This window comes from Pelobates fuscus, chromosome 11 (assembly GCF_036172605.1).
Source record: "Pelobates fuscus isolate aPelFus1 chromosome 11, aPelFus1.pri, whole genome shotgun sequence".
NCBI classification, from domain to species: Eukaryota; Metazoa; Chordata; class Amphibia; order Anura; family Pelobatidae; genus Pelobates; species Pelobates fuscus.
Genome location: NC_086327.1, coordinates 10,625,316 through 10,652,796, shown reverse-complemented (window position 1 = coordinate 10,652,796; position 27,481 = coordinate 10,625,316). Strand labels below are relative to the sequence as shown.

The 27,481-nt window shown below is 43.9% G+C and overlaps 1 protein-coding gene across 1 annotated transcript; it reads left to right on the top strand.

Annotated features, from left to right (window-relative positions):
• The first annotated feature begins 964 nt into the window (after positions 1-964).
• Positions 965-27,392, top strand: KIF17 (kinesin family member 17). Its single transcript, XM_063437130.1, has 15 exons — positions 965-1,024; positions 3,961-4,204; positions 5,156-5,302; positions 7,621-7,722; positions 14,621-14,810; positions 15,766-16,218; positions 18,358-18,446; positions 18,682-18,826; positions 20,628-20,686; positions 21,414-21,541; positions 21,901-22,132; positions 22,493-22,751; positions 23,366-23,430; positions 25,139-25,256; positions 26,599-27,392. The coding sequence occupies exons 2-15, from the start codon at positions 3,974-3,976 to the stop codon at positions 26,805-26,807; spliced, it is 2,427 nt and encodes an 808-aa protein (XP_063293200.1). The 5' UTR covers positions 965-1,024; positions 3,961-3,973; the 3' UTR covers positions 26,808-27,392.
• Positions 27,393-27,481: the final 89 nt, after the last annotated feature.

The following is a 27,481-nucleotide window of genomic DNA, read 5'->3' as shown; positions in this document are numbered from 1 at the left end:
CAGTAGGGGGACACTGTGTAATGAGTGCTGGTTACAGGCAGTGGATGTCATTCACATTATGTCCAGTAGGGGACACTGTGTACTGAGTGCTGGTTACAGGCAGTGGATGTAATTCACATTATGTCCAGTAGGGGGACACTGTGTACTGAGTGCTGGTTACAAGCAGTGGATGTCATTCACATTATGTCCAGTAGGGGACACTGTGTAATGAGTGCTGGTTACAGGCTGTGGATGTAATTCACATTATGTCCAGTAGGGGACACTGTGTACTGAGTGCTGGTTACAGGCAGTGGATGTAATTCACATTATGTCCAGTAGGGGACACTGTGTACTGGGTGCTGGTTACAGGCAGTGGATGTAATTCACATTATGTCCAGTAGGGGACACTGTGTACTGAGCGCTGGTTACAGGCAGTGGATGTAATTCACATTATGTCCAGTAGGGGGACACTGTGCACTGGTTACAGGCAGTGGATGTCATTCACATTATGTCCAGTAGGGGACACTGTGTAATGAGTGTTGGTTACAGGCAGTGGATGTCATTCACATTATGTCCAGTAGGGGACACTGTGTACTGGGTGCTGGTTACAGGCAGTGGATGTAATTCACATTATGTCCAGTAGGGGGACACTGTGCACTGGTTACAGGCAGTGGATGTCATTCACATTATGTCCAGTAGGGGACACTGTGTACTGGTTACAGGCTGTGGATGTCATTCACATTATGTCCAGTAGGGGACACTGTGTACTGGTTACAGGCTGTGGATGTAATTCACATTATGTCCAGTAGGGGACACTGTGTAATGAGTGTTGGTTACAGGCAGTGGATGTTATTCACATTATGTCCAGTAGGTGGCACTGTGTACTGAGTGCTGGTTACATCTGCAGCTTCGCCTGTGAACGCTTTAGAGATTTGTCAGACTCTCCCTTGCCTTTCGTGACGTCATTGCTCTGCTGCCGGTGGTTGCTAGGTAACAGGGAACGCGGCACTGGTGATGAGAAAAACCGAGTCCAAATAGATCCCGGGTAAATATAACGGGTCCAAATACGTTACTGGGTAAATACTGTGAGAGAGAAACTAGGTCCATATAGATCCCGGGTAAATACTGTGAGAGAGAAACTAGGTCCATATAGATCCCGGGTAAATACTGGGAGAGACACTAGGTCCATATAGATCCCGGGTAAATACTGGGAGAGAGACACTGGGTCCATATAGATCCCGGGTAAATACTGGGAGAGACACTGGGTCCATATAGATCCCGGGTAAATACTGGGAGAGACACTGGGTCCATATAGATCCCGGGTAAATACTGGGAGAGACACTGGGTCCATATAGATCCCGGGTAAATACTGGGAGAGAGACACTGGGTCCATATAGATCCCGGGTAAATACTGGGAGAGACACTGGGTCCATATAGATCCCGGGTAAATACTGGGAGATAGACACTGGGTCCATATAGATCCCGGGTACATACTGGGAGAGACACTAGGTCCATATAGATCCCGGGTAAATACTGGGAGAGAGACACTGGGTCCATATAGATCCCGGGTAAATACTGGGAGAGACACTGGGTCCATATAGATCCCGGGTAAATACTGGGAGAGACACTGGGTCCATATAGATCCCGGGTAAATACTGGGAGAGACACTGGGTCCATATAGATCCCGGGTAAATACTGGGAGAGACACTGGGTCCATATAGATCCCGGGTAAATACTGGGAGAGAGACACTGGGTCCATATAGATCCCGGGTAAATACTGGGAGAGACACTGGGTCCATATAGATCCCGGGTAAATACTGGGAGAGAGACACTGGGTCCATATAGATCCCGGGTAAATACTGGGAGAGACACTGGGTCCATATAGATCCCGGGTAAATACTGGGAGAGAGACACTGGGTCCATATAGATCCCGGGTAAATACTGGGAGAGACACTGGGTCCATATAGATCCCGAGTAAATACTGGGAGAGAGACACTGGGTCCATATAGATCCCGGGTAAATACTGGGAGAGACACTGGGTCCATATAGATCCCGGGTAAATACTGGGAGAGAGACACTGGGTCCATATAGATCCCGGGTACATACTGGGAGAGACACTGGGTCCATATAGATCCCGAGTAAATACTGGGAGAGAGACACTGGGTCCATATAGATCCCGGGTAAATACTGGGAGAGACACTGGGTCCATATAGATCCCGGGTAAATACTGGGAGAGAGACACTGGGTCCATATAGATCCCGGGTACATACTGGGAGAGACACTGGGTCCATATAGATCCCGGGTAAATACTGGGAGAGAGACACTGGGTCCATATAGATCCCGGGTACATACTGGGAGAGACACTGGGTCCATATAGATCCCGGGTACATACTGGGAGAGACACTGGGTCCATATAGATCCCGGGTAAATACTGGGAGAGAGACACTGGGTCCATATAGATCCCGGGTAAATACTGGGAGAGAGACACTGGGTCCATATAGATCCCGGGTACATACTGGGAGAGACACTGGGTCCATATAGATCCCGGGTACATACTGGGAGAGACACTGGGTCCATATAGATCCCGGGTAAATACTGGGAGAGAGACACTGGGTCCATATAGATCCCGGGTAAATACTGGGAGAGACACTAGGTCCATATAGATCCCGGGTAAATACTGGGAGAGAGACACTGGGTCCATATAGATCCCGGGTAAATACTGGGAGAGACACTGGGTCCATATAGATCCCGGGTACATACTGGGAGAGACACTGGGTCCATATAGATCCCGGGTAAATACTGGGAGAGAGACACTGGGTCCATATAGATTCCGGGTAAATACTGGGAGAGAGACACTGGGTCCATATAGATCCCGGGTAAATACTGGGAGAGAGACACTGGGTCCATATAGATCCCGGGTAAATACTGGGAGAGAGACACTGGGTCCATATAGATCCCGGGTAAATACTGGGAGAGAGACACTGGGTCCATATAGATCCCGGGTAAATACTGAGAGAGACACTGGGTCCATATAGATTCCGGGTAAATACTGGGAGAGAGACACTAGGTCCATATAGATCCCGGGTAAATACTGGGAGAGACACTGGGTCCATATAGATTCCGGGTAAATACTGGGAGAGAGACACTAGGTCCATATAGATCCCGGGTAAATACTGGGAGAGAGACACTGGGTCCATATAGATCCCGGGTAAATACTGAGAGAGACACTGGGTCCATATAGATCCCGGGTAAATACTGGGAGAGAGACACTGGGTCCATATAGATCCCAGGTAAATACTGGGAGAGACACTGGGTCCATATAGATCCCGGGTAAATACTGGGAGAGACACTGGGTCCATATAGATCCCGGGTAAATACTGGGAGAGAGACACTGGGTCCATATAGATCCCGGGTAAATACTGGGAGAGACACTGGGTCCATATAGATCCCGGGTAAATAGTGCGAGAGAGACACTAGGTCCATATAGATCCCGGGTACATACTGGGAGAGAGACACTGAGTCCATATAGATCCCGGGTAAATACTGGGAGAGTCATAGGGTCTATATAGATCCCGGGTAAATACTGGGAGAGACACTGGGTCCATATAGATCCCTGGTAAATACTGCAAGAGAGACACTAGGTCCATATAGATCCCGGGTACATACTGGGAGAGACACTGGGTCCATATAGATCCTGGGTAAATACTGGGGAGAGATACTGGATCCATTTAGATCTCAGGTTAATAAGTATGTGTTTGTGTAGAAGAGATCAGGTTATTATGCACGGTTAATATTAGACTCATTAGAGTTTTCCTGGGTCTGAGTGGGACAGTACCCATGTATTGTGGGTGTTTGCCTGAGGCTTGGTAGATGTGATGTGACTGGTCTAACCAGTGGGGGCTTGATTTTTGAACTCAGAGTTAAGAACCATAGCTCCAGATAAATGATTGCCTTACATCGTCATCGTTCTCTTTTTAACAGACTAGCGTGAGCAATGGCTGCAGAATGTGTGAAAGTGGTTGTGCGTTGCCGTCCCATGAACGAGAGAGAACGAGAGCTGAATTGTGAAGCTGTGGTCACCATGGACAGCAGCCGAGGTCAGTGCTTTATCAGAAAGCCTGAAGCTCCTGAAGACACCCCCAAACAGTTCACCTTCGATGGAGCGTATTACACTGAGCACTGCACCGAGCAGATCTATAATGAAATAGCCTATCCTTTGGTTGAGGTGAGTCTGTGGTTGGGGACATCTTGTGGGAAGATATTGATTTTTGCACGAATCCTGTGATAAAGCAGCTTCCTCTCTGAGGCCTTCAGAGTCCTGTTACATTCTAGGTAGGCCTTTAGACTTCTTTACCCTTCGAAAAAAAGTGTTTGAAATCATTGGTGTGTCTATCTCAAGGCTCATTGCCCATCATTGTGTCCAAGGTCAGGTAGTTTTTTTATATATAATACACAGGTAAACAATTACAAAGTGGCATGTGAGGGCGGGCCTTTGGGTGCCAAGGTGAGCAGATAGTTAGTTACAATTAGCGTTGATAATACAATTAGCTGTGATCATACAATTAGCTGCAGTGGTTATGGTGTGGCTTTACATTTTCCATGTTGTGCAGGAAGACACCGCAATATGTTACAAATTAGTATTTCAGCCCATTTCAAACTTCTCCAATGGCACATGAGGAATGTTCAACTGGAAAGGTTTGAATGCAGAACCCTAAAAGGCTTTAGATTTAAAGCCGGTCAGGATTCAATCAATCAGTATTGAGCCTTTTATTTAAATGAGGGAAACAATAAGTGAGGACATAACAGCTATGGTTTTAAAGTGTGGTTAGTGGTGAGGTGACTAGGGATTACATGGTGGCGTTAAATTGCTAACAATAAATAAATCTAAAGCATGGCTTGTTTGTCACAAATATTATTAAAGAAACTCAATATTCTAAATCTCTATTCTTGTTCCAAACCTTATCTCAAACTCTAAACGTTTCCCAAATCCAGTCCACGCCCCTTAACCCATTGCTTTCTACACCTTGAGGTACAGGGAATGTGACCCTACACTTGGGTATCTTTAGCTGCACCGGGTTTAAGGAATTACTAGCGCCTTTGTATCCTTTATATGTTTTTTTTACCAATGTGCCTATAATGGGGATTTGTTTGTAAAAGATTCACTTTCTTTGCACAGGGAGTGACTGAGGGGTATAATGGTACCATTTTTGCCTATGGACAAACTGGCAGTGGCAAATCGTTCAGTATGCAGGGCATATCTCACCCCCCTGCACAGAGAGGAATTATCCCCAGAGCGTTCGAGCATATTTTTGAAAGTATACAGGTGAGAAAAGCTGATGTCTGTTGTCATGTGTTTAAAAATGTGTCTCTGTGGTTGTATATAATTGTTTATGGGCCCAAAGACACACTTGGGTTTAAGAGAAATAAGAGCTGTGAAGCATAGCGTATGTTATCTGCCACGAATGTATGATTTGCTAAAATTCTTCAACCTCTCTATTAAATTGTGTTTAGCGTTAAAATGTAATTATCACGGCTCTGGTTTCCTTCCTAGAATGCTGCTAGAATTCTTTCCAAGTCACAAATTAACCTCTGCATTGGTACACCTCTGATCAGTCTCGGAACTGCGCTGCCTTTCAAACACTCAGTGGAAGCAGTTAAAAAAAGCAAGCGAGACCAGCTCCTGCAGCCTAAGACCAAACAAGCTATAAAACCTGATTTTTGATACAAAACCAGCTGGTAACGGTGGCCCTCAGCGGGCAGAGAGCCCTGGATCCAGGGTGAGGCTGGCCCAACGGGCTTCAGCCCCCTGGAGGGGGATTCCTCACTGACATTATTGAGGCCTACTCCGGCAGTGAGCGGGGTGGGCGGCTTTTGCCCCGCCGCCTGCCGTTCAGCGTTTAGAGTCTCAGACCCTCGGGGAACCGGCCCCGTACCTCCCCTCTGGACCGGGGGGTTATCCTGGTCCCCACCCTCGGCACCCGACCACCGCAGGGGCCGCCAAGACCCGCAAGCCAGGCACTGGAACCAAGATGGCGGGGGCCATGTGCGATGGCGTCAAGACCAGAGCCTCCACAGGCTACTTAACCACATCGGCAGCACAAAAGGCAGACTGTATGCACCCACTACACAGATCCTTACTGCAGTCATCCATCTGCAAGCACCCTCGAACCCCAACAAGCCACCCACCTCCACTATGACTGGACTCTCAGTGGCCTCCCGCGGGGTCCCGGCACTTCCTCCCTTCCCCGGGCAGGGAAACCAGACGTCCTACAGATACATCAGCCGCCCGCAGCCACTACCGCACCGCGGGGCTTACCGGCACGTGGAGAAGCAGACGAGCCACCGCCCAAACCCCTGTTGTCGGGGAGATCCTCACACACAGCAGAGAACTAGCCCAGCACCCAGCGATGGGCACCCTGGCACAACGAATCTGTAGCTAAAGGGGATATCTTTCACCCATCTATAGAGGGACTTCCTACTACCGAGACTGTCTTACCTGCAACCATTGTACCCTCAGGAACTCTGTGCCATTATCGTATGAGATCAGCCACCTGGTTATACACTCCATCCACAAGCTTGCCTATAGATCACCCTGTAAACTTGAGTGCACATCTTGTCAATCTAACCAGCCTGTCTTTATATAACTGTCATTTACTGGACTCACAAAAGCATGTCTAATCCTTGTTTAACTACTATAACAAATGCAGGATCTGAATAAGCTTATTTAACTCATCTCATTAATGCGATTTAACGAACGAGTGATGCAATATTTGACGTGTGAACTAAAAGCTTCCTTACTGTAGGATATGATTAGTTAGACAGGCTGTTACTGGTCGAAATATATATCCCTCATTTAAACATAGTTAAGCGTAACTATACCAAGGGTCCGAAGCTAAAGCGATGACGCTCACTATACCTATTAACCTTAAGCTATTGTTACCAAACGACAGAATAATTCATTATAACTAACCAGCATGTACCTAGCCTGTTGTATTAATCTAAAAACATGTGCGTACCATCTAAATGCTACCTAACAGTCAAAAACCTGTATGTTCAAATTGTCTAAGAATGCTGTTGTGGCATTACTGTCATGCGAATATTACCCATGCACAACAAAAAATAAAGAATAAAAAAAAAATATCATGGCAGTTTTTTCAATCTGCCCCTTTGGCTTCAATTTGCAAGTCACTAGAATTCACTGTTTAGAACCGCACGTCACCCCATAGAAGCTTGCACAGTGCGCTTTAACACCAAAATCTTGGTTCTTGGAAATAATGACAGAGAAATTTCAGCGTTTGGATTTCGGATTGGAAAGGAGAAGAGCCAATGTTAACAAGTAATAATGTTTCTCTTAGAAAGGGCATAGGATTACGGTGGGAGAGAGATCGTACGGAATTCATCCTATTTTATAGAGAGCTCAGAGAGGAAAACATGAGGAGTCAAAACTCAAAGGAGTCTGGAGTTTAAAGCTAATTTCATATTTTAAGCCAAAGTAGCCCAAATGATAAGGTGATTTAGAGAATTTTATCCAATTCAATTATTTTGACCTAAAATGTGAAACTCATTTTAATTACATATTGAATTCCTGACCCTTTAGTGAATAGCTCAGCTGTTTAAATGTTTTATCTCGTTCTTATTCAGTGTGCAGAAAACACAAAGTTTTTGGTTCGAGCGTCATACCTGGAAATTTACAACGAGGAAATCCGAGATCTTCTTGGAGAAGACACTAAACAGAAACTAGAGGTAACGGATAGAAGGTGGGATGTGGTTTTGGCGCAGGGATAAAATGTGGCACACGATGAGACAAGGGAATAGCAAAAAAAGTTTCATATATCAACATTTGTAATGTCCCATAGAGAGCATGCCACGTGCTCAGAGAGATGCCTGCCTTACTAACACTCTTGTGGAAACCTAGAAAACATATGGACAAAACTACTGGGATACACCTTTTATTTTATTTTTTCATTGAATTCTTTATTGAGATATTCAAATGACAAAAAATAGAAAATTAACCTTACATTGTTATTATTAAAGTAACAATAATACATCATTTTTCATTTCTAATCTTAACTACATACATTCTAAAACTTTTATACTTCATTCTACATTAATACTGACACGGGGGGGGGGGGGGGGGGGGGGAGGGGGGGGAGGGCTATGTCAGGAATTTGCGATTGTCCTATACCATGTTTATTTATTTACCATTCTATAAATATGAATACCCATCTCTATTACTAAAAGAGAATGTTTGCCATTTATTCCAGATTTTTAAGTATAAGCTCCCTTGGTTGTTCATTTCATTACGTATTAACCTTTCTCTATTGAACATTGATTTATTATTTCATTCCAGTTTTGATGGCCTTGCTTTTTCCAATTTCTCGCCAGACAGATTATGGATAATATATATAATAATATGGATATTAGGAAAGAAAGGGGTTTCTCACAAGGAAAATCTAGATGGAATAGAAACTGATGTGAGGATAGAAAGAACTCTTTCCCTAGAATTTCTGTTAAAATGACACTGAGATTAAGTTTTATAGTATTCTATCCTGAGCATTCTCACCAAATATGGAATTGAGACCGTTTGGCTTTTTCACATCTGCAACATTGGTCAGAATGATCATGATATATTGTGTTTAATTTTGTAGAAACCATGTACCACCTGTATAGTACTTTATAATAGAGCACAATGTTTACTTTGTTTAAGCCATTTTAACTATGTTTCCAGGCTTGAATTTCGAATGATTTATTAAGATCAAGTTCCCACTTTATTATTGGGGGGTCTTTAATAAATGTTTCAAAAAAACAGAGGAAATGAAGTGAACGGGATAATCTCTTCAAAGGATAATGAATATCTAAAAAGTAAATACTGTCCTTATGTTCTATAATTAGTTTTGAGTCCAGATAGTTTTTGACTCTCAAGTATGTGAATACTTCGCTTGGAGCTGAAGAATAGTTAGTTTGCAATTCTTGAAAAGGTATTATTTTACCATTAGAGTAGATATTCAATACTTGATTGATCCCACAATTTCTCAAGTTTAAGTCTTTTATGTTAATTTCTAGGATATCTATGGGAGAGGATAGAGCCAATTCCTTTGTTAGGGTTAATTTTTCCTAATATTTTTGATCGTGGCTAAGGTCGCTTTAATAATTGGATTTGTTGTAATTTGATTTATAGGACATCGTTTATTGATCCAGAAGCATTCATAGAGTATGTCTGTTTTAAACTCTTGAGCTTCAATATCGTTCCATAAGTTGACATAATTACTATTTTTGTCCCAAGCTAAGAAATGTGCTAACATACAGGCATCACGAATAGCATGTATGTCTGGAAATCCCAGGTCTCCATTCTCCCCCATTTTTTTGGAGAATTTTCTGAGAGATTCTGGGTTTCTTATTGGACCGTATTTATCTAGAAATGGCAGTTTGAAAGGCGCTCAAGATTTTGTTACTCAATCTCATTGGGATCGTTCTGAGCAAGTACCGTGTATACTCGAGTATAAGCCGCCCCGAATATAAGCCGAGGCCCCTAATTTTACCCCCCAAAAATTGGAAAACTTATTGACTCGAGTATAAGACTAGGGTGGGAAATGCAGCAGCTACTGGTAAATTTCTAAATAAAATTAGATCCTAAAAAAATTATATTAATTGAATATTTATTTACAGTGTGTGTATGAATGCAGTGTGTGTGTATGAGTGCAGTATGTGTAAATGTGTGCAGTGTGTATATGAGTGCAGTGTGTGTTTGTGTATGTGTTGCAGAGCCTTGGTGGGGGGTGGGCATTTTTATTATTTTTATTTTTTAATTATTATTTTAATATATTTTTTTTATTATTATTTTTTATTTTATAAACATTATTATTTTATTTTATTTATATTTTTTTTCGTCCCCCCTCCCTGCTTGATACATGGCAGGGAGGGGGACTCTCACTCCCTGGTGGTCCAGTGGCATTGGCAGTTCAGTGGAGGGGGGCTGGCAGAGAGCTCTTACTTACCTCTCCTGCAGCTCCCTTCTCCTCCGCACCGGTCCGGTCAGCTCCCTCTGCAAGTCCCAGTGTAAGTCTCGCGGCCGCGCTCTGACCCCGCGGCTCTCGCGAGACTTACACTGGGACTTGCAGAGGGAGCTGACCGGACCGGTGCGGAGGAGAAGGGAGCTGACAGGAGCTGCAGGAAAGGTAAGTAAACACTCTCTGACAGCCCCCCTCCTACACAGCCCCTTGTCTGTATTATGGCAATGTAAATTGAAATCTAGAAATGGCAGTTTGAAAGGCGCTCAAGATTTTGTTACTCAATCTCATTGGGATCGTTCTGAGCAAGTACCGTGTATACTCGAGTATAAGCCGCCCTGAATATAAGCCGAGGCCCCTAATTTTACCCCCCAAAAATTGGAAAACTTATTGACTCGAGTATAAGACTAGGGTGGGAAATGCAGCAGCTACTGGTAAATTTCTAAATAAAATTAGATCCTAAAAAAATTATATTAATTGAATATTTATTTACAGTGTGTGTATGAATGCAGTGTGTGTGTATGAGTGCAGTATGTGTAAATGTGTGCAGTGTGTATATGAGTGCAGTGTGTGTTTGTGTATGTGTTGCAGAGCCTTGGTGGGGGGTGGGCATTTTTATTATTTTTATTTTTTAATTATTATTTTAATATATTTTTTTTATTATTATTTTTTATTTTATAAACATTATTATTTTATTTTATTTATATTTTTTTTCGTCCCCCCTCCCTGCTTGATACATGGCAGGGAGGGGGACTCTCACTCCCTGGTGGTCCAGTGGCATTGGCAGTTCAGTGGAGGGGGGCTGGCAGAGAGCTCTTACTTACCTCTCCTGCAGCTCCCTTCTCCTCCGCACCGGTCCGGTCAGCTCCCTCTGCAAGTCCCAGTGTAAGTCTCGCGGCCGCGCTCTGACCCCGCGGCTCTCGCGAGACTTACACTGGGACTTGCAGAGGGAGCTGACCGGACCGGTGCGGAGGAGAAGGGAGCTGACAGGAGCTGCAGGAAAGGTAAGTAAACACTCTCTGACAGCCCCCCTCCTACACAGCCCCTTGTCTGTATTATGGCAATGTAAATTGAAATCTAGAAATGGCAGTTTGAAAGGCGCTCAAGATTTTGTTACTCAATCTCATTGGGATCGTTCTGAGCAAGTACCGTGTATACTCGAGTATAAGCCGCCCTGAATATAAGCCGAGGCCCCTAATTTTACCCCCCAAAAATTGGAAAACTTATTGACTCGAGTATAAGACTAGGGTGGGAAATGCAGCAGCTACTGGTAAATTTCTAAATAAAATTAGATCCTAAAAAAATTATATTAATTGAATATTTATTTACAGTGTGTGTATGAATGCAGTGTGTGTTTGTGTATGTGTTGCAGTGTGTGTGTATGAGTGCAGTATGTGTAAATGTGTGCAGTGTGTATATGAGTGCAGTGTGTGTTTGTGTATGTGTTGCAGAGCCTTGGTGGGGGGTGGGCATTTTTATTATTTTTATTTTTTAATTATTTTTTTTTTTTTTTTTTTTTTTAATTCTTTATTTTTCTCATGCCACACATTACTTGTACACTAGTATAAGCCACAGGTCACAAGAGAGAGATGAAAAATGGTAAACATAGTATCGTTGACAATATTTTGCTTAATTGATAATGGTAAAGACTGAAAGGTGAGTGAGTTTGTGACATGCGTGGAAGTGTGGGATGAGGGTTTTTTAATATAGAAAGGAAGGTGAACTTCTTAGATGTCGTTTAGTGTTACCCCTTATAGTGAGTTAGTGATAGTCAGGAGGTCTTGGCGAGTGTTCATCACTTACGGGGGCACCGCCTCCCATGTGTAATAGTATAAGGAGAAGTGGATCGTGAACCCGGTAGGGTCTTACTGGAAGGGGTGGGGGGGGTAGGTCGCCTATGGCGATGAGCAATGTAAAGTATGAGGGGACTTTCCGGTCGGGTCTCCAAGCTATTTGCATGCTGTAACGTGGAGGTGTAGGAGTGACCCCCGGTATGTGACTGTGTGTACAGCAGAGTTTGGCACAACTGTGGTTTATCAGGTCAGAAAAGAGGAGAGAACGAAAATAACAAATAAAAGATAACCAAAAGTGAAAAAAATTAAACCCAATTGAAAAATAAGGAAGCAAAAAACCGAACAATCAAAGGAGAACATCAGTAGCTAATAGGTACAGTTCGGTGGTGTTTTTGTATAAGTCCCGGTGTGATGGGAGGCTGTCGCGGCTAGAGTGTCTTCCTGCCAATCGGTCACGGCCTTGGGAGTCAAGTTAAGTCTTTGGATGCCGATGGGACTTGAGCCGAGCGGGGTGTGAATTCCAGGATCTTAGCCGGGTCTATGCGTGCTAGTCCTGAGCTATTAGCTGCACTCGAGTTGAGGAGCCCCAGCTTTCTCAGTTGGTCTTCGAGTTCCTGATGAGTGCCCACACTGTATTCTTCCCCCAGTGCCTGGAACCGGAGGGTTCTTGGGAGCCCCCACCGATAAGGGATGTCGTTCGCTCGCATGAGCTGCAGATGTGGGCGCAGAGAGCGGCGCCAGGCCAGCGTGTTCCTGGTAAGATCCGGAAATATCTGCAGTGTGGCTCCCTCAAACGATATCGGAGTCTTCCCTCTCACTGCTGAGAGGAGTAGGGCCTTGTCCTGCATTGACTGGAATCTGACAATGAGATCCGGTGTTGCGGATGGCGGTGCGCCCGCCGGTTTTCGTATGCGGAACATACCGTCGAGGTTTATTGCCTTTGCCTGTTTGTGAGGCATATACGCTGCTAGAAATCTCCGCAGGAAATGAGGTAAGTCCGATGTCCCCAGTGCCTCAGGTACACCCCTAAGCTTGATGTTATACCGTCTCCGCTTATCCTCTATGGCATCAAGCCTGCTTGTGGTGTTGAGGTGGAGTTGCTCTAGTTCCGCGACTCTCTTCTCCACCGTGGATAGTCTGGAGTCGTGGGTGCTGTGCTCTCTGCCAGCCCCCCTCCACTGAACTGCCAATGCCACTGGACCACCAGGGAGTGAGAGTCCCCCTCCCTGCCATGTATCAAGCAGGGAGGGGGGACGAAAAAAAATATAAATAAAATAAAATAATAATATTTATAAAATAAAAAATAATAATAAAAAAAAAATATTAAAATAATAATTAAAAGGGGGGCGGAGCCTAGCCCACAGAAACACTGCAAAGTCTTGTGGAAAGCCTTCCCAGAAGAGAAGCTGTTTTAGCTGCAAAGGGTGGTGGGGGGACGACCAACTACATATTAATGTTTATTTATTTAGAGAGCGATGTCATAAAAGTTACTGTTAGTGTAGTGGTCGGGTCTTCCAATACTTTTGTCTATATAGTGTGAAGTGAATCAGTGAGATGTAAAGTTTGTAAAGATATTTTCCTGGAAATCGAAACTGTTTTAGCAAAGTGCAGTTTAATATAGCCTGGCATGTTCCCTCGTTTAGAATAGCCTGGCATGTTCCCTCGTTTAGAATAGCCTGGCACGTTCCCTCACTTTGATTAGCCTGGCATGTTCCCTCGTTTAGAATAGCCTGGCATGTTCCCTCACTTTGATTAGCCTGGCATGTTCCCTCGTTTAGAATAGCCTGGCATGTTCCCTCACTTTGATTAGCCTGGCATGTTCCCTCGTTTAGTATAGCCTGGTATGGTCCCTTGTTTAGAACAGCCTGGCACGTTCCCTTGCTTAGTATAGCCTGGTATGGTCCCTTGTTTAGAATAGCCTGGCATGGTCTCTCGTTTAGAATAGCCTGGCATGGTCTCTCGTTTAGAATAGCCTGGCACGTTCCCTTGCTTAGTATAGCCTGGCATGTTCCCTTGTTTAGAATAGCCTGGCATGTTCCCTTATTTAGTATAGCCTGGCATGGTCCCTTGTTTAGAATAGCCTGGCATGTTCCCTCGCTTAGTATAACCTGGCACGTTCCCTCGTTTAGTATAGCCTGACATGGTCCCTCATTTAGAATAGCCTGGCACGTTCCCTCACTTTGTATAGCCTGGCATGTTTCCTCGTTTAGTATAGCCTGGTATGGTTCCTTGTTTAGAACAGCCTGGCACGTTCCCTTGCTTAGTATAGCCTGGTATGGTCCCTTGTTTAGAATAGCCTGGCACGTTCCCTCGCTTTGTATAGCCTGGCATGTTCCCTTGTTTAGAATAGGCTGGCACGTTCCCTCGCTTAGTATAGCCTGGCACGTTCCCTCGCTTAGTATAGCCTGACACGTTCCCTCGCTTAGTATAGCCTGGCATGTTCCCTTGTTTAGTATAGCCTGGCATGGTCTTTGTTTAGAATAGCCTGGCATGGTCTTTGTTTAGAATAGCCTGGCACGTTCCCTCGTTTAGAATAGCCTGGCACGTTCCCTCGTTTAGTGTAGCCTGGCACGTTCCCTTGTTTAGTATAGCCTGGCAAGCTTCATGTCATTGTCAGGCTTTCCTGCTAACGTTCCTGCTTTGTATGTAATTCTTATGATGCCATCTTTAACCATCACTCTTCTGTTTGTTCATATGGCGTGATTTTACCTCTCTATAATGCTGAAATCTGAGTGTTCATTTTAACTGGCACCCAGGTCTGGCAGTCTGTTCCGTGTGATTAGCTATTTTGATTACTGTTAAGGCCACAGTCATCAATACTTAGTTATTATGTATTTGCAGTTGAAAGAGCACCCGGACAGAGGGGTATATGTAAAAGGTTTATCCATGCACACCGTGCATCGCGTGGCAGATTGCGAGAGGATCATGGACACAGGCTGGAAGAATCGATCGGTTGGATACACGCTGATGAACAAGGACTCCTCACGCTCACATTCAATCTTCACCATCAATATTGAAATCTGCTCTACAGGTATAAATTTGGCTGATTACAAAGTGGTGCAGTCAATAAGAATGTACCCCAACATTTCACATGACAATAAAGGGACCCTTCATTTTAGGGGGATTGGCTAGAGGCGTGTCAATGGGCGGGGCTATCATATGCCATCTTTGATTACTTCATGACCTACTGATAATCATTTATGGTATCGTGAATTAATATAATTTAGTGCAGTGTAAAGACACATTACTGGGAGTATTATTGCTGTGGAGCTCTGTTATACACTCAGACACATTACTGGGAGTATTATTGCTGTGAAGCTCTGTTATACACTCAGACACATTACTGGGAGTATTATTGCTGTGAAGCTCTGTTATACACTCAGACACATTACTGGGAGTATTATTACTGTGGAGCTCTGTGATACACTCAGACACATTACTGGGAGTATTATTGCTGTGGAGCTCTGTTATACACTCAGACACATTACTGGGAGTATTATTGCTGTGGAGCTCTGTTATACACTCAGACACATTACTGGGAGTATTATTGCTGTGAAGCTCTGTTATACACTCAGACACATTACTGGGAGTATTATTACTGTGGAGCTCTGTGATACACTCAGACACATTACTGGGAGTATTATTGCTGTGGAGCTCTGTTATACACTCAGACACATTACTGGGAGTATTATTGCTGTGGAGCTCTGATATAAACTCAGACACATTACTGGGAGTATTATTGCTGTGGAGCTCTGTTATACACTCAGACACATTACTGGGAGTATTATTGCTGTGGAGCTCTGATATAAACTCATACACACCAACAATATGGAGCTCCTAGAAAAGAGGGACATTGGGATAGAAAATAGGTCAGAAGGGTTTGGCCTGAAAATAGGGACTGTCCGTCCTAGACTAGGACATTTCAGAGTAATAGATAAACATCTATAAAGTCTTCATGTTATTAATTATGACCTCTTTATACACAGATGAAAAAGGGGAAGATCATCTCCGTGCTGGAAAACTTAATCTGGTTGACCTTGCTGGCAGCGAGAGGCAATCAAAAACCGGGGCTACAGGAGAGAGGCTTAAAGAAGCCACCAAAATAAACCTGTCCCTTTCAGCTTTGGGAAATGTCATCTCTGCTCTAGTAGATGGAAAGGCCAAACATATTCCTTACAGGGACTCCAAGCTGACCCGCATGCTGCAGGACTCTTTAGGGGGCAACACAAAGACCTTGATGGTGGCTTGTCTATCTCCCGCTGACAACAACTATGATGAGACCCTGAGCACTCTGCGATATGCCAACCGAGCTAAAAACATCAAGAATAAACCACGCATTAACGAGGACCCCAAAGATGCTTTGCTCAGAGAGTACCAGGAGGAAATTAAAAAGCTGAAGGTTATGCTGATGGAGCAGAGTTCAGGAAAAGACCTGCCAGGTAACTGGCTGAGTGGTTTTCCTCACTTATTATAGGTAATGTACTTTGTATAAAGTGGGCAGATGGAATAAACCTGCCAAGGGTCCCTCAGCTATTCCTGTCCCATCGAACAAGCTACAGAGAGTTCCCTAACTATTCGTGCCCCATCAATACCTGCAGAGAGTCCCTCAGCTATCCCTGGCTGATCGAGCTGCCTCCAGAGAGTCCCTGAACTATCCCTGGCTGATCGAGCTGCCTCCAGAGAGTCCCTGAACTATCCCTGGATGATCGAGCTGCCTCCAGAGAGTCCCTGAACTATCCCTGGCTGATCGAGCTGCCTCCAGAGAGTCCCTGAACTATCCCTGGCTGATCGAGCAGCATTAAGAGAGTCCCTTAGCTGTCCCTGGCTGATCGAGCTGCCTGCAGAGAGTCCCTCAGCTATCCCTGGCTGATCGAGCTGCCTGCAGAGAGTCCCTTAGCTGTCCCTGGCTGATCGAGCTGCCTGCAGAGAGTCCCTCAGCTATCCCTGGCTGATCGAGCTGCCTGCAGAGAGTCCCTCAGCTATCCCTGGCTGATCGAGCTGCCTGCAGAGAGTCCCTCAGCTATCCCTGGCTGATCGAGCTGCCTGCAGAGAGTCCCTCAGCTATCCCTGGCTGATCGAGCTGCCTGCAGAGAGTCCCTCAGCTATCCCTGGCTGATTGAGCTGCCTGCAGAGAGTCCCTTAGCTGTCCCTGGCTGATCGAGCTGCCTGCAGAGAGTCCATGAGCTATCCCTGGCTGATCGAGCTGCCTGCAGAGAGTCCCTTAGCTATCCCTGGCTGATCGAGCTGCCTGCAGAGAGTCCCTCAGCTATCCCTGGCTGATTGAGCTGCCTGCAGAGAGTCCCTTAGCTGTCCCTGGCTGATCGAGCTGCCTGCAGAGAGTCCATGAGCTATCCCTGGCTGATCGAGCTGCCTGCAGAGAGTCCCTCAGCTATCCCTGGCTGATTGAGCTGCCTGCAGAGAGTCCCTTAGCTGTCCCTGGCTGATCGAGCTGCCTGCAGAGAGTCCTCAGCTATCCCTGGCTGATCGAGCTGCCTGCAGAGAGTCCCTCAGCTATCCCTGGCTGATCAAGCTGCCTGCAGAGAGTCCCTCAGCTATCCCTGGCTGATTGAGCTGCCTGCAGAGAGTCCCTTAGCTGTCCCTGGCTGATCGAGCTGCCTGCAGAGAGTCCATGAGCTATCCCTGGCTGATCGAGCTGCCTGCAGAGAGTCCCTCAGCTATCCCTGGCTGATTGAGCTGCCTGCAGAGAGTCCCTTAGCTGTCCCTGGCTGATCGAGCTGCCTGCAGAGAGTCCTCAGCTATCCCTGGCTGATCGAGCTGCCTGCAGAGAGTCCCTCAGCTATCCCTGGCTGATCAAGCTGCCTGCAGAGAGTCCCTCAGCTATCCCTGGCTGATTGAGCTGCCTGCAGAGAGTCCCTTAGCTGTCCCTGGCTGATCGAGCTGCCTGCAGAGAGTCCATGAGCTATCCCTGGCTGATCGAGCTGCCTGCAGAGAGTCCCTCAGCTATCCCTGGCTGATTGAGCTGCCTGCAGAGAGTCCCTTAGCTGTCCCTGGCTGATCGAGCTGCCTGCAGAGAGTCCTCAGCTATCCCTGGCTGATCGAGCTGCCTGCAGAGAGTCCCTCAGCTATCCCTGGCTGATCAAGCTGCCTGCAGAGAGTCCCTCAGCTATCCCTGGCTGATTGAGCTGCCTGCAGAGAGTCACCAGTTAGCCCTGCCCCATCAAGCTATCTTTTCTTTTCTGTATCCTCACCCCCTTATGTTAAAACACAATACCAACCTTAAATGAAAAAAAATACTCTCTTATCACAGTCCAAACCATTTTCTCTCTTTTGCAGTTTTTGGCTAAAAGTCATAAATCCCAAGACAGTTCTTCCAGTTCTGGGTTTAATGAATAGCGCTATCTGTCTTTTGCCAATCCTTCCAGAGGATAAATTCCCACAGGGGACCTTCTTGGTTAAATGCACTGGGCTGCACATCCTTACTAGTTCTTAGATTTCAATGATTTATTTTCTGATGACAATTAGAATCTGACATCCAAACTGCCTGGTGCATCACGCCCATTGGTTATTAATTAAACAATTGTCAAGTCAACAAACGGTTCTTGATTCTCCACCTACAGTGTTTGCGGCATTACCGGTGAAACCGCCAGAGGTGCAATCAAACAGTCCTGAAATGGATGCAGAGGCTGAGAAGCGAAAGATCAGACAGGTAACGCCCTAGTAAGCGTCCGAATACTTCGCCCGCAAATGGTAAATTGATTAGTTTCATTATTATACATATTTATCTGTAAGATAATTCACTAAGTACTAGCTAACAAGAGAAATGGGAGATTTAGGTCAGAACATGCTTTGTTTAAAGTTTGGTTGTTTTCCATTATATCTGTATTTCACAGGTCAATCTCTGATGGATTTGATTACATTACTAAGCCATCTGTTACTTTTAGGAGTACGAGGAAAAGTTTGCTCAGCTGAAGGCAGAATACGAAGCGGAGCAAAAGTCTCGTGTGCGTCTGGAAGAGGATATTAGCAATTTACGGAATTCATACGATCTGAAGCTCGCCAGCATGGAAGAGATAAGAAAACATTCGGGTAATTGGTTCATAATCAACAATCCATGAAATGATACATACTGAAATCCTTATTTTTATTTCATTAGCTGTTATATGGGGGAATTCCAACTTACTAAAAACATCTTGAATTTGCAATTTTCTGTTTAACGCTCAGTAGTTTCATGTTTAGTAAATAAATCCCAAAAAGTTTAGAAAATCTCTAACATTCATTACAGTTTCAGGTGTAAAGAGCATGCAGTATTTATTTTGGCTTGAATGTAAAATGTTGCCAAAAATATGATCCCTATGTTTTTAAAAGTAAATACTACAATAATTAAAATTATACAAAACCAAGAAATAAAAATGTCAATAAGAAATATATGCACCTTTAAACTTCTGCAGCTGGATAGAGAGGATCTCTACAGTACTGACAGAGCTCTCTCACTACCAATCAGGAGCCTCTCATTCTGGTCAGTGGAGTGTGATCTTATCACATAAAGTCCTGTTCAGGACGAGTGAAAGTGTAACTTCTAGATCATTCCTACTGGTATATATGGTGTCCAGACTCCAGCAAAGTATTAAATCTGATCCTGAGCCAGCGGGGCTTTGTTAGTGTTTACAGAAGGTTCGAGACAGTCTCAGAATTGCAAGTGAGTGCTGGTTGATCAACCCTGTACACCCTCCAAGGCTTCGTCGCAAAGCTCCTTTCTAGTGACATCTCTGTAGTCCAGTATGTTCTCCTCTGATACAGGCCCATCCTGTTGGGCCAAGTGGTGCTGCAACCTCCAGCGAAACTCCTCCTCATATGTAAACGCTGTCCGTGGACTATCTGTAGACAGGGGCGATGTGCGAATACTAGCATTGCCCTCAATTATAAATCCATAACAATTCCAGTGTCTCCAGGATGCTTCTATACTCCCTAGGAAGCCATCCCACCGCTGCCACCAGATGTGGCAGACCGCCTGACACACTGAATTGGTGCCTCCACCAATCACTGCTTCCTAGTACCTCGGAGTACTTCCAAGCACTCCACCAGACACCATAACCACCGTAGGCCCTTAGCCGCTGCAGCTTGGCTGGGGTCTCACCCTCCTCCACGCACCCTGGACCCAAGTCAGGGATCCAGCTTCCAGTGGGTAGACCGCTCCTCCTCCAGAGAGTATAGCAGGATAGCTCTTACAAGAGCTAGTGATATCGCTGTTCCCTACAAGCACAAGACGAGGCTCTGTGTTGAGGTCTTTAATGGCAGCCACAACTGGCCCTGTATGCAAGTCCCCATGCAAGGGGTTTTCCATAACATATTCCAGGGGCATTCACCACTGTAATTACATTGGCTCTCAGGTTCAGGACACTCCCACACAAAACAGGATAATCCCTCCCCCGTGCCTGAGATATAATTGAGTCAGAAACTGTACTAAACTCAATTATCTCCAGGCACAGCAAACATATATTTTACAGTAACCCAAAGGTACCCCTAAAACACATGAAAACCCCACAAAAGTCATATCCCCTGATCGCCCCGATCTGGGGCACCAAAGATCACTCAGGTCGGTTCAGGAGTTCGGAATTTCCATGGAAGTCATCATTTTGACCGACCGTGCACATGGTTCTATGCCCAAGACAATTCCAAGGAATTGGGGCCAAAGGTTGGTCTTTTTTTTTTTTTGGACTACAAAAGTACATAAATCACATAAGGTTTTAAAGGGCCCATAGTCTTTTGGCAGGAGGCTGGCAAGCAGGCCCCTCGATGAACACGTGGCAGAGACATTTCTGCCACAGTAATCATTATATTAGATGTAGACATTTAACACATGGAATTAATGGGTTTATTCTTTTCACAGCTGGTGAAGTGAATTCCGTGACTGTAATTTCCAGTCCAACTGATATAGCATCCGCACAGGTATGATAGCAATCTGACATAAATGCGTTTAAATCAGAAAGCTGACAATAAAACTATCACTCCCAGAAACCCTTGCTGCAATAAAATATTTCTTATGGTAAAAGCTCATTACTGCTATAGAAATCACAGTGAGCACCAGTCGATATCTGCTTCATGAGAGCTGGTTGTGAATCCACACAGCCTGAAGTGAGTAGGAAATGCAGGAATTTCAAATGTGTATATAATTTGTAAAAATGATTTCTATTGATTATATGCATATATTTAATACACTTATTTTAAAATACATAAAAAGAAATGGGACAGATTCAGTCTGAAGTGTCCCATTACGGTAAATCTGGTCCTGTCTGTGGCCTTCTAACTGTACGTATGGGTGTATTGATAGAGTAGTGCATGCACCCAAGGACACAGTGCCTTTCTAAAATGTTTTATCCCGTAATGCCATTTCGACAGCAATGACGGCTCCCCTTTGAGCTGAGTAAAAACGCACTGTGATAATAAAATAATATTTTCAGTAGAAGGCGCTTCTACCCCTCACCAACATATATTCATGTAAATTTAAGAGATTTTTATAAATTATTACTATTGACTTGTTCCGCAGCACTTTACAATATTATAAAGGGGCAATTTAAGAACAAATGAGACAAACTATTAGATTGTGACAGGAACAATATGTTGATGAAGACACTGCTAGAACAGGGATTGTTTAAAACTGTTTTGCTTTCCACAGCATCCAGAATCTGCAATTTCCCAGGTGGAGGTCAACCTCCAGAGTCCAGTATCAGAGCCTGCTGCAGTCACGTTGCATCCTCCAGAGGAGACCCCGAGTGCTGTGAGCCCCCAACAAGTGCTTGCCAGGTTGGGTACAAACTGCAATCTTCTGTTTTTTGGTGTTTTTTAATAATAGAACAGACAGATTAATTCAAACTGAGGGTGCATCCTTTACTGATTTTATTTTATATATTTTCCTTAAGCAGTTAAACTAGGCATCTAATCTTCTTACTATATAACTAGCTGGCACCCAGATTGCAGTTTAATTCTATGCCAGGCTATGGATCGCAGAGCATTCTGGGAGTGTTTGTCCCACCTGCTGTATGTTTCTTTCATTGATGTTGGATGTCCTTCTTTGTTTCATCTGTTATCTCTGCCCATTGTTGTTTAAACGGCTTGTAGGATCACACTATTAACACTCACGCAAATATGTCTCCCTGTTACAGGCTTCAGATCCTGGAGCAACAGGTGGTGGGTGGGGAACAAGCTAAAAACAAGGATCTGAAGGAGAAGCAGAAGCACCGTAAAAAGTATGCCGATGAGCGGAAGAGGGAGCTGGTAGCTGCTCTGCAGAGTATAGATGAGGATGGTAGTGATCGGGCCCTGGTCAATGTTTATGAATCAATCCAAGAGGAACTGCAGGTCAAGAACAGACTCTTGGAGAAGAAACAGAAAAAGGTGAGAGCATGTAGATATGATCTAGACAGAATGTACGAAGACATTGGTGAGAGTGGTGACAGAGAATAGTCAGAGTATCTAGGGATGTGAGTACGACACAATAAGTATTCCTGAAACACAGGCTTGGGGGATTTAAAGATCAAAGCTCAGGTACATCTGACCCCAAAAAGAGATGGACATTTGATGGGCGATCTCACTATAACCTGTGAGGAGAAATGGGGGGGGGGGGGGGGGGCCAGGGTGAAATAGGTTTAGATCATGGAAACTTACGTCTAATGTTCTTTCATTCGTCCTCCCTCCTTCCTTCTCATTATTCTTTCCTTCTTGTCCTTTTTTCTTCTTTTGCTCTTTGAATTGTAGCTGAGAGCTGCTGAGATTGAGATTGAGGATCTGCATGCAGAGTTTGAGCGGGATCGAAATGATTACCTCGTCACAATCCGCCGGCAAGAGAGAGAACTCCTTCTTTATCAGCAGATTCTGGGTCAGATCCAGTCACTCATCCGGCGAGACTGCAATTATAGCAACTTAGACAGGATCAGGAGAGAGGCATCATGGGACGAGGATAGTGGCTACTGGAAATTACCCGAAGTTGTAATGCAAAGAACAAGTCTCCCTACGGGTGAGCAAAATAATACAGCAGCAGCTGTGCTATTCAAGTTATAGACATGGAATCTATAAAGTAATAGTATACCATGAGTATCCATACCGTAATAATATACCCTGAGTATCCATATGGTAATAATATACCCTGAGTATCCATATGGTAATAATATACCCTGAGTATCCATGGTAATAATATACCCTGAGTATCTATAGAAATAACATATCCTGAGCATCCACAGAATTAATATACCCTGGGTATCCATAGTATTAATATGTCCCGAGTATCCATAGTATTAATATGTCCCGAGTATCCATAGTATTAATATGTCCCGAGTATCCATAGTATTAATATGTCCCGAGTATCCATAGTATTAATATGTCCCGAGTATCCATAGTATTAATATGTCCCGAGTATCCATAGTATTAATATGTCCCGAGTATCCATAGTATTAATATACCCTGAGTATCCATGCAGTAATATACCCTGAGTATCCATAAAGTAATAATATACCCTCAGTATCCTGAAGTAAAAATATACGAGTAACTATGTAGTAAGCAGGTCCTATAGTAATATTGCTATTAAAGTAATTGTTGGTATAAGTCTATTGTTTGGGTTTTCTGACCCTGCAGCTCCAGGTTTGCCACAGGCCAAAACGAAAAAAGTATCACCTGTTGAGAATGGAGAACACCAAATGGTATGTGAGATTGTGTACAATAAATCCCCACACTGCTCATGAGCACAGAATTAGATTATATAGGTATACTGGGTGGGTTTATATTATTAAATGGACACTCCAGGCTCTCACACACGTTAGGTTCACTGTGTAGGTTAGATTACAGTTAGTTATACTGGGTGGGTTTATATTATTAAAGGGACACTCCAGGCTCCCACACACGTTAGATGCACTGTGTAGGTTAGATTACAGTTAGTTATACTCGGTGGGTTTATATTATTAAAGGGACACTCCAGGCTCCCACACACGTTAGATGCACTGTGTAGGTTAGGTTACAGTTAGTTATACTCTGTGGTTTTATATTATTAAAGGGACACTCCAGGCTCCCATGCACGTTAGATGCACTGTGTAGGTTAGGTTACAGTTAGTTATACTGGGTGGGTTTATATTATTAAAGGGACACTCCAGGCTCCCACACACGTTAGATGCACTGTGTAGGTTAGGTTACAGTTAGTTATACTCGGTGGGTTTATATTATTAAAGGGACACTCCAGGCTCCCACACACGTTAGATGCACTGTGTAGGTTAGGTTACAGTTAGTTATACTCTGGTTTTATATTATTAAAGGGACACTCCAGGCTCCCACACACGTTAGATGCACTGTGTAGGTTAGGTTACAGTTAGTTATACTGGGTGGGTTTATATTATTAAAAGGACACAACAGGCTCCCACACACGTTAGATGCACTGTGTAGGTTAGGTTACAGTTAGTTATACTGGGTGGGTTTATATTATTAAAGGGACACTCCAGGCTCCCACACACGTTAGGTGCACTGTGTAGGTTAGGTTACAGTTAGTTATACTCGGTGGGTTTATATTATTAAAGGGACACTCCAGGCTCCCACACACGTTAGATGCACTGTGTAGGTTAGGTTACAGTTAGTTATACTCTGTGGTTTTATATTATTAAAGGGACACTCCAGGCTCCCACGCACGTTAGATGCACTGTGTAGGTTAGGTTACAGTTAGTTATACTGGGTGGGTTTATATTATTAAAGGGACACTCCAGGCTCCCACACACGTTAGATGCACTGTGTAGGTTAGGTTACAGTTAGTTATACTCGGTGGGTTTATATTATTAAAGGGACACTCCAGGCTCCCACACACGTTAGATGCACTGTGTAGGTTAAGTTACAGTTAGTTATACTGGGTGGGTTTTTATTATTAAAGGGACACTCCAGGCTCCCACACACGTTAGATGCACTGTGTAGGTAAGGTTACAGTTATACTGGGTGGGTTTATATTATTAAAGGGACACTCCAGGCTCCCACACACGCTAGGTGCACTGTGTAGGTTAGGTTACAGTTAGTTATACTGGGTGGGTTTATATTATTAAAGGGACTCTCCAGGCTCCCACCCACGTTAGGTGCACTGTGTAGGTTAGGTTACAGTTAGTTATACTGGGTGGGTTTATATTATTAAAGGGACACTCCAGGCTCCCACACACGTTAGATGCACTGTGTAAGTTAGGTTACAGTTATACTGGGTGGGTTTATATTATTAAAGGGACACTCCAGGTTTTCACCCATTAGATGTACACTTACGTGTAGGGTTATTCAATTAATTTATTGCTAATAATATATATATAAATAGTTGGATAATAACAAATTGCTTTGAGGCTTTCCCACTAGAATAAACTGTGACTTTCTACTTTCATGTCTATCTGCCAGGAAGAGGATCGTTACAAAAAGATGCTGAGCCGAAGTGACAGTGAAAACATTGCCAATAACTACTTTAAATCAAAGCGAGCTAGCCAAATCCTCAGTGCTGATCCCCTAAAGAGTTTTGGTAAGACGATCTGTAATATCTTCTGATGTTGGAGGAGGGCATAGAAAGATGTGAATTGATTTGGATCATCAGTATAAAATTGTATTGTAGCAGAAATACAAGCAGCAGGTATAATGACAGTCAGGGCTCAGAGTTCCCACTAGCCAATAGCGAGAACAAATTCACCCCTGGACCCTCCAGGCTTGCAGTGCTGAGTAACATTTAGGCCTTGCTAGTAGTGCAGGATGTGAAATTATGAGCCCTGGTCACAGTCATAAATTTTGTATAGTCACCAGAATAGTTATTACTAAACAATAGAAAATGGGGGCCTGGATTCTTCAAATAGAGGCAAATGTATGGGTAAAATTACAGCCACGGTCCACAATTACCTTCTCAAAGTGTGGACCCTGTGGCTGGTTTTCTTATAACCCTGCTTGTCTGCTTTTTCTATAGACACCTTTCTCCACCCAATCCTCTCCCATTTGTCACCTTCGCCTCTTTTCCCACTGCTGCTAGTCTAATGCTTCCTTTTCACTTGCTTTTTCTCTCTTTTTCTCCTCAAGTACCTAACAGTTTCCCATGATGCAAACCAGTTGAATAGCTAAAGGTTGCTAGCACTGCCTTGGCCTGATAAAGATCCTGCAAAGGAAAGCTGGCCGCTGGCTGAGCCCTGACTGGACTGAAAGGTAGATCCCCAGAACTACAACTCCCATGATGTCTTTAGAATGACAAAGCTCATGGAAGGTGTAGTTTTAAAACATCTGTGGATCTACCTTTTGGGCACCCCCGATACAGGTGGCAGGATCCTTCAGTTTATGCTGCACAGCATTCCTTGTGGTTCACTTTATAAGCAAAGAAATCCAGAACATTGTGGTTCTGGAATAGGATTTAGGATATCATTGTAGTTCTAATGGGGTTACTTGGGGTGTTTTAATGATGAAGGCTTAGTATTAGTGGTGCATTTCCTTTAGTCTGGATTAGGGGATTTGGATGAAATGAATGAATGGGATTTATGTATAGTTAGGCTGTTTTTTGCCAGCTTTTTTTTTAGCAAATTGATATATTTTGCTAATTTTAACAGCTTATCGAACAGTAGTTCTGTTCTGTGGCTGTGCAAATACAGCTTAAATAATCGCATTGGCCTTTTGTAAAAAGCTAAATGATTTTTCATAGTAAGCTTTTGGTAGAAACAGCTAATTCTGGTCAGTTGAACCATTCAGCTGCCTTAAGGTGTTTAGTGAACCGGCCTGAAGAAATGTCCACCTTAACAAGAGACTGTGTGAAAGTATGCTGTATATTTTTCTATATGTATGTGTTGTTCACGCTTTACAACTCATTCCTGTGTCTTTATTTTAAATGACAGCTCTCCATAACGCATCTCCGGCATATTCTGCTCCCGCCAATACAGCTGGCTCTGTTTTTAATGCAAGTATAAGCTCTGTGTCCCCTATCCAAGGAATGGATATGCCTTTGCCACGGCCTTTTCGCCTGGAATCCTTGGAGCTCCCCAACCCCTCGGCCAAAAGTAGACGAAAAAAAAGCAAAGTTCCGCCAGGTTTTGAACCTCTGTGATCTGGTCATAAGCTTGAAGTAATTGATCATGATTACAAGGAATCCTTGAAATTTGCTCGTCTTTCTCTTGGCTATGAGTTCACCTTCAAAATCAAGGATTTTTTTAAACTAACAGAACTGTTGTCAGCAATTTCTTTCCATTACAGGCCAGAGACCTTTTTAGTGCGACGCTCTGCCTTGGGGCAGTAAGTGCAGTGTTAGTTAAGAAAATGAATGTCCTCAAAATTATCAAGCACCGAAACTGCCCTTTAGAATGCGCACCATGATTGTACCATCTGGAACGCTGGGACATCAAATGACTTACCGAGAATCAGGAGAAACTGTCATGAATGGATCCTGGCATCTAATGTGTGACTGTGTCACATTCATTGTTGGTACCAGATAAACTATGTTGTGTTGGTAGAATACCTCTGTTGTCAAATGTCTGTAACCTAAACCACTGCCTGAGGAAGAACACCTTATGATGTAGCATGTATGTTATTTAACTCTGATCATAATCAGATATACTGATGTTTCAAAAGCCTATATTGATTTCAGAGCGAGCCACATTGCAAAAATGTGAATAAAGCTTTTATGTGGTTCTAACAGTGTCTGATTGATTTATTTGTGTACAGATCTCAGTATCGGGTTCCTACTCTTAGTATCATGCTACAATAAATAGCTGATAACTTAAT

What these genes read in the sequence shown, in the direction of transcription:
- KIF17 (XM_063437130.1), top strand. Translation starts at nt 3,974, where the DNA reads ATGGCTGCAGAATGTGTGAAAGTGGTTGTGCGTTGCCGTCCCATGAAC. An exon ending in AGAAGCGAAAGATCAGACAG is followed by an intron (nt 18,447 to 18,681) that starts GTAACGCCCTAG and finishes TGTTACTTTTAG; the next exon opens with GAGTACGAGGAAAAGTTTGC. An exon ending in TGGAGAAGAAACAGAAAAAG is followed by an intron (nt 22,133 to 22,492) that starts GTGAGAGCATGT and finishes TTTGAATTGTAG; the next exon opens with CTGAGAGCTGCTGAGATTGA.